Source organism: Austrofundulus limnaeus, unplaced genomic scaffold (assembly GCF_001266775.1).
Source record: "Austrofundulus limnaeus strain Quisiro unplaced genomic scaffold, Austrofundulus_limnaeus-1.0 Scaffold857, whole genome shotgun sequence".
Lineage (NCBI taxonomy): Eukaryota > Metazoa > Chordata > Actinopteri > Cyprinodontiformes > Rivulidae > Austrofundulus > Austrofundulus limnaeus.
The window spans coordinates 57,183-64,691 of record NW_013953259.1 but is presented as its reverse complement, the minus strand read 5'-3'; the positions used below and the strand labels follow the sequence as shown (position 1 = coordinate 64,691).

The window sequence follows — 7,509 nt, the reverse complement described above, 5'->3', positions numbered from 1 at the left end:
GTTCAGCTGGTGTCTTGGCTTTCCATGCCTTTTTACACCTCCCTTTCTTCATGTGTTCAATACTTTTTTCCCCATGCCATGGATCACTTGGGTTGTTACCGACATCTGGTGAAAATTTCATGTCATTAGCACCTCTAGTAATATATTTACTGAGAAAAATGGTGACGTGTTCAATATTTATTTTACCCGCTGAATGTCAGTTCTATGTAGTGTTTTATTCAAACAAGTACTGAGAACATTAAAAATACAAACTCAATTATTTTTCTGAATGCATATGGTGAAAATTGCAGTGCAATGAGTACAAAAGCTAAAAACCAAAAACGATGTTGATGTGCTGAAATACTGCGTCACTTCCCCTTTGCTCTGCTGGTAGCTGGACTAAGCTGTTTGCTCAAATCTTTTGATTTACTGAATTAATCCGTTTCACACAGTTTAACATACTACATTGGTACACAAACACTCTATATGCCATGCTTGAAGCACCTTTGGGTCCACTAGCTAGTATTAACTTAGCACGGCTTCTGGTTCACTCCAGCCGGTTGGGATGTTATCAGTCCAATAAATGGATGTTATTAGCGGTTATCAGTCCCATAGAATGGCTTCAGACTGTTCCGACTGTGCCCCCTAGTGAGTTATCCGTGCCATATGTGTTGGAATGCAACAATCTGCTACCGCCGGAGTCCAGTCTACTTTATCGTAGCCCATGTCATTTTCTCTAAAATTAACGTTAGTGACTTTATGCCTCATATTAACCAGATTGCATAAAAAACCTTAGTGGCTTTATACNAACCTTAGTGGCTTTATGTCTCATACTAACCAGCTGACAGTCTGAAGCCATTCTACGGCACGGAGAACCCACTAGGCGGCACAGTCGGGACAGTCTGAAGCTAGTCTGAAGCCATTGTATGGGACTGATGACGGCTAATAACATCCATTTAAAGGGTGATAACAACCGAAGCTGGTGTTCTCTCTGCCCTCCCTTGCTCCAGGTGTTGGATGTTTTGCTGCTCCTCTGTTTAAGCATTTCAACCCAAAAGGTGTGTCGTGTATGGACAGAACAAGCAGTCCATATTGATAAGTTCAAATGCCCCAACTATGACAAATTCAGATGATGTCAAAAAACAAAGAGTTGGTTCTCTCATTGCCTCCACACCCCAAGGAAACAAACTGGTTATTCTTTAGGACTTCATCGCTAAAGTTGGAGATGAACATCTGGCTTGGGAAGGAGTCATCAGCAGAAATAGCATCAGTAAGTGCAACAGCAATGGAATTCTACATCTCAAGACCTGTATTATACACAACCTCCTCATAACAAACACTATATTTTGTCAATCAAACTTCAACAAAGCCATGTCGATGCATCCAAGATCCAAACATTAGTACTTCGGTTCTTTTCTTGTTAACACCCTCAACAAGTAGTTGGCTTATCTATAGTTTGCTTAGTTAGATACAGAGAATGACTGGGCTGGGAGGCGTTCAAGGACATAATTCACTCCATCTTGCTGGATGTGCTTGGGCCAACAACCAAATGACACCAGGTCCATCTGTCTGACGGCTAAGTTTGGATCAAACTGGCTCCAACAGAACCCAAATCCTAAACATAGCAGCTGATCTACAACAGAACGGGTCAAAAAAAAAAATCAAGGAGCTGCAATGGTCCAGAGTCCAGAGCCTTAATTTGATTGAAATGCTGAGGTGCCTACACATCTTAATAAACTGAAGCAATATTAGAAATAAAAATGAGTCAAAATTCCTCCACAATCACAGAGCCTGACAGTTCTACAGAAAACCACTACTGAGATTTTTTTACTGATAAAGGAGGTTCAAATTAAAATGGTGAGTTATTTTACCTCATTATTTGCAAGCTGAAACCACGGCTGTTTGCCATAAGTGAATATCTCCCACAGAATGACTCCAAAACTCCACACATCACTCTCTGTGGTGAACTTCCTGTACATAATACTCTCTGGAGGCATCCAGCGAATAGGCAGCATGGTGTGACCTCCCACCTGAATGAACACACACAAGTAGAAAAGGTCTGATGTATGAACATGAAAAATGTGTACATAAAGCTACTCTGATCAACCAAAGTGACAGGTTTTGGATTACTTTAATGATAACTGTTTACTAATTGTTGTTTTGTAAAATACTGAATTTGACTGTTATGTATGTAACTGAATTGAATTGATTGTAATTGGACTGGTTCATGATTTAGACTTGTTAAAACTTTATACAGTGTCCTGACATGACAAGCCTGTTCATGGAGTTATTCAGAACCTATATGTCCTCCAAGTCATATCTGGGTAAACATCAAGTCTTCAGGTATGCTGAGGATCTAAAATGGTGTGCGAAAATGAATGTCGAACAATCACATGGTCGCTTGTCGACTGTTCAGCTTCAGATGGAGAATGTGCAGATCTTTAGTTCAGTAATACATGTCTTTAATGTATATATTTAGCAAATATGTTGAGATTTTCATTAAAAACTGTCCAACAATACAAATAAGCACACTCAGTGACAAAAAAATGGTCACATTTAGCAGTCGGCAGTAATAACTTGTAACCCAGATGTAAAAGTAAAGTTTACTTAAAGTAATTTCGGATTTTTCTCATGAAATTATCGGAACTGAACGCTTGCAACATATGCAAGATGTTAGACTTTAGAGGAGCTGTTGCTATGGGTCCAAATGAAAAAAGCAGCGGTTATGTTTTCTAGTCTTACCCTGTAATAATCTGTGCTGTAAATGTCTCTGGACATGCCGAAATCCCCAATCTTCACCAGAAAGCCATTCCCCACCAAGCAGTTTCTGGTTGCCAGGTCACGGTGGACGAAGTGTTGAGACGCCAGATAGATCATCCCAGCAGCTATTTGACTTGCTATGTGAAGCATCTGAGACAGGCCCAGCTCTCCATTGGTCTGCAGAGGCTGCCCATCAACCAGGATCATTGCATCAGGTCCATGAGCTCTGTTGTAGAGGAACACATTTATCTTCATTAACTTTTAAAGTTGTTACATCTTCCTTTATGATATCTCACAAAAAATAGGACATCTCACAAAAATACAGGTTTGTTTCAATTGCTAAAAGTTAGCGACTCTTCAGGTGTGTGATCCAAACGAGGACATTGTAGTGGCTATGTTCATTTTTCATACATTTGAAGAAATTTTGTAACTGATTAATTTATTATTAATTATTAGATTCAGTTTTGTATTTTATACTTTCTGATCATTTCAGTCTGTAAGGTTGAAGCTGACAAAGAGTTGGTGTGTTCTCATGTTCTTTCTCTTAGCCTAAACAAAACTGAGTGACGTTCTGACGTCTGACGTAAAAGGTAACACCTCTGGGGTTTAACCAGGAAGGGATGAACATTATAAGCTCAATTCATTATTATAGTAGAAAGAAGTTGTCAGTGTTTTGCAGAGTGTCTGCTGAGAGCAGAGCTCCCGTGTTTGTTTTGGTTTGGCCCAAGGTTGTACGCTGAGGCCTGTGCTGCTGAGAGCTGATTGAACCTGATTGGAGTCAGAGGACTGAAATAAAGTTTTTAACAAGAAATCCAGCTGAATCCTGTTTATTCGGACATACCATATTAGAACACGTATTTCTAACACATTGACAATGGTAAAAATACTATGTTCTCATTTGAGAAACTTTAAAAAAAATTGTATCTTTTCCTTCATCTGAGCTCAGATCTTAGAAAAGGAAGACCCCAAACCCAGACCAGTCATCATTCCGTATATTGCGAGAGTTTCAGAGAAACTGACGTTTATTCTCTAAACATGATGTCCCAGTGGCTTTCAAACCCCAAAACACATTACGGCAAATACCGGTTCACCCCAAAAGATCTGGACCCCCAGCACAAACAGAGTAATGCTGTGTATGCTGTTAAGTGCCAGGAGGACTGTGATCGGTTATACATTGGGATTCATGGACAAAGATGTTCTCATCCTTGATAGAGAGGAATATTGGTTTGAGAGAGGAGGCTGATCTGGAAAGCTCACCAGCATTTCAACCTTCCTTAGATGGCTGAAGCGAGCAGGACTGACAGGTTCAGTCCTGACCTCCTTCTACAGGTATGCAGTTGAGAGCATCACTGTGTGGCATTGTAGCTGCTCTGTAGCAGAAAAGTCTCTATACAGAATGGTAGAAATGAATGAACGAATGAACGAACGAACAAAAGAACGAACAAACGAACAATACTTTACGAACAAATGATATTTTACGAACGAATGATACTTTACGAACAAACGATACTTTACAAACAAATGATACTTTACGTACGAACGATACTTTACGTACAAACGATACTTTATGAACGAACGATACTTTATGAATGAACAATACTTTATGAACGATGCTTTACGAACAAACAATACTTTATGAACGAACAATACTTTACGAATGAACGATACTTTGCGAAAGAACAATACTTTACGAACGAACAATACTTTACGGATGAACAATACTTTACGAACGATACTTTATGAATGAATGATACTTTACAAATGAACGATACTTTATGAACGAACGATACTTTACGAACGAATGAATGACTGATCAAACGATACTTTCCAAATGATGCTTTCCAAACAATACTTTACGAATGATACTATACGAACAAAACTTTATGTATGATACTTTACGAATGATATGAACGAATGATACGAATGAACGAACGATATTTTATGAACAAACAATCGAACGACACTTTACAAACGATACGTTACGAACGATACTTTATGAACGAATGATACTTTACGAACGAACAATAATTTACGTAGGAATGGTACTTCATGAACAAACGATACTTTACAAATGAACAATACTTCATGAACAAATGAACGAATGACACTTTAAAAACGATAATTTACAAACAATACTTTACGAACGATACTTTACGAACACTATTTACAAACCAACAATACTTTACGAATGAACGATACTTTATGTACGAACGATACTTTAAGTACGAACTATACTTTACGAACTAACGATACTTTACGAACAAACGATACCTTACGAACGAACGAACAAATGATACTTTACAAATGATACTTTAAGAACAATACTTTACAAACGATACTTTACGAATGATATGAACGAACGAACGATACGAATGAATGATACGAACAAACAATACTTTATGAACAAACGATACCTTACGAACGAACGAAATTTTACGAATGATACCTTACGAACGATACTTTATGACCGAACGAATGAATGAACGAACAATACTTTACGAACAAATGAACGAACGAACAAACAAACAAACAATTCTTAATTGATCCCATGAAGGGAAATTATAGTTTGGAACAACCTGTTCAAGAATACGTGCCCCTGTCCAGCAGTCGTGCACGGCGCTACCCTAAGAAACTGTATAAGCTGCACAGAGGATTGTGGGAGCCCCACTCATCCGCAACGAGGACATATACACATCCAGATGCTGAAAAAGATCTACCTGCATCATGAGAGACAACAATCATCCTGCACATACTGTACCTTGTTCACCCCATTGCCATGAGGCAGAAGGCTGTGCGGCATCAGGAGCAGAACCCAGACTGGGGAACAGCTTCTACCCTGTAGCCTTCCCGCTCCCTGCACCCCTGTTAGACTACACCTGCTGCTACTGTTGTATTTTTGCACACTTTCTGTTGCTAGTTGTCACTGCTTGTGTTTGTGCAATTAGATTTTTTTCTTGTACTACTTATTGTTTTACTGTTCTATTTATGCTATCACCAGGATCACCAGTAAACACTGGTTTCGTCCCATCTGCTTGAACATTTGATGTTCGTGTTGACGTTATCACAAATATCTTTGAATCCTGTATAACAACATGTGCGACACAAGCTAATATCTGCTAACAAATTCCACAAATAATGATTTTTTTCATTTTAAATTGTCACATTTTAATCTTTAATTCTGCTCAGATCACATACGCATTGAGGTAAATATGATGAAATCTATTCATTTGTAAAATGAGATTCCACTTCTCTTCTGCTGCTAGATCCATAACACACAGCTTTGACATTTTTAAAACCATTAGATAGCTGAGGTACACTCTAATTAGCTAGTTGCATAACCAGTGAGTGAACAATACATTAACTTCAAAGATTAAAAATATATATTTATTTGTTCTTTGTCATGTCCTGTTGTCCCTCCACATGTGCAGGATTAAACTTCACTTGATTTACTTTTACATGTATTGTTTCAGTAGATAACAGGAATTAGACCCACCTGAGAAACTTGTTCAGATCTCCATGTTTCATGTACTCAAAGACCATGATGAGAGGGTCTCCATCCACACACACTCCATAGAACTTGACTATATGCTCGTGCTGAAGGTTGGTCAGTAACTCTGCCTCGTGCTGGAAATCCTTCCTGGCTGCCTGTGTGGGGTCCTTTAGAGTCTGCACACAGTAAAACAATATTCCTGGCTCACTCGTCTTTGCAGAATTATTGTAATTCAGCCACATTTGAGGGTTTTGAGCATAAACCCTTTTTAAGGTCATGCCACAGCATCTCAATTGGTTTTAGGTCAGGAATTAGATTAGGCCCCTTTAAAATCTTAAATTAGTTTTTCTTGAGCCATTCAGAGTAGAGTTTTGTTCGGGGCTATAAAACCCGACCCGACCCAGCCCAAGCTAATCGGCGTTGTGTCTGAGCCCAACACGACTCGACAAATTAACTCTGAATAGTTTTACTGCTTTTGTTTGTGATTATTTAATCACCATCACCTTCTGGCTCATCCACTGCATTCTCCCACTCTGCAAAATAACTTGTGTTGGTCTGTTTGGATGATGGTGGTGTGAATGTGCTGTTCGCTTCAGCTTTTGATGTTGTAGCTTCAGGAGCAGCAACTTCTTCCGACGCAGTTGAGAGCAGGGTGCGGACCTGAGTGTGCACCTGACACATCTAAGCAGGCTTCATCATTTTAAGGTTGTTAACATAAGGCCATAGGAAAAGTACAACTCTGTGTAAGTCATGGATAATGATTTTGCACTCCAGTACTTCTGCATGGTTTTGGTGTACAAATGCCTGCTGTGGGGAGTCTGTGAGGGAAGATTGGCAGTGTTGCTTCAGTTTTTCATGCCAGAGGCAATTTTGTTTTTATTGCCTCTGGAATGAAAACCGTTTTTTGTTTTAATGAATGAATAAAAATACTAGTCTTACCTTGACAGCTACCAGCATCTTGTCTTTGGTAGGACTCAGGTTGTAACATTCTGCCAGGAAGACTTTCCCAAAGGCTCCCTCTCCAAGCTCCCGCTTCAGAACAATGTCCCGTCGTTTGATATGCTGAACATCTGACAGACAGAAAAACAGGTCTGGCTTTTCTAACAACATTTCTTGTTAAATCTACACAGAATCAAAAACGTGGTCATGTTCAGCATGTTATAAAACATTTTAATACTGTTTTTGTTTGTGCACGATTCCAGCAGCACAAAACAAGTGGAGCAGCTGGGGTCTACCACAGGCAGACTGAAAGGTTCTCTTTCACACCGGCTGATCTTACT

At 39.2% G+C, this 7,509-nt stretch overlaps 1 protein-coding gene across 1 annotated transcript in view; it reads right to left on the bottom strand.

The window, feature by feature from the left end:
• LOC106532941 (NT-3 growth factor receptor) overlaps positions 1-7,509 on the bottom strand; it is a 49,493-nt gene that overhangs the window by 3,526 nt on the left and 38,458 nt on the right. The window contains exons 14-17 of the mRNA XM_014029121.1: positions 7,169-7,299; positions 6,233-6,405; positions 2,722-2,965; positions 1,851-2,009 (exon numbers count right to left, since the gene is read on the bottom strand). Coding sequence (XP_013884575.1) covers positions 1,851-2,009; positions 2,722-2,965; positions 6,233-6,405; positions 7,169-7,299 — 707 coding nt within the window. The remainder of the gene's footprint in view (positions 1-1,850; positions 2,010-2,721; positions 2,966-6,232; positions 6,406-7,168; positions 7,300-7,509) is intronic.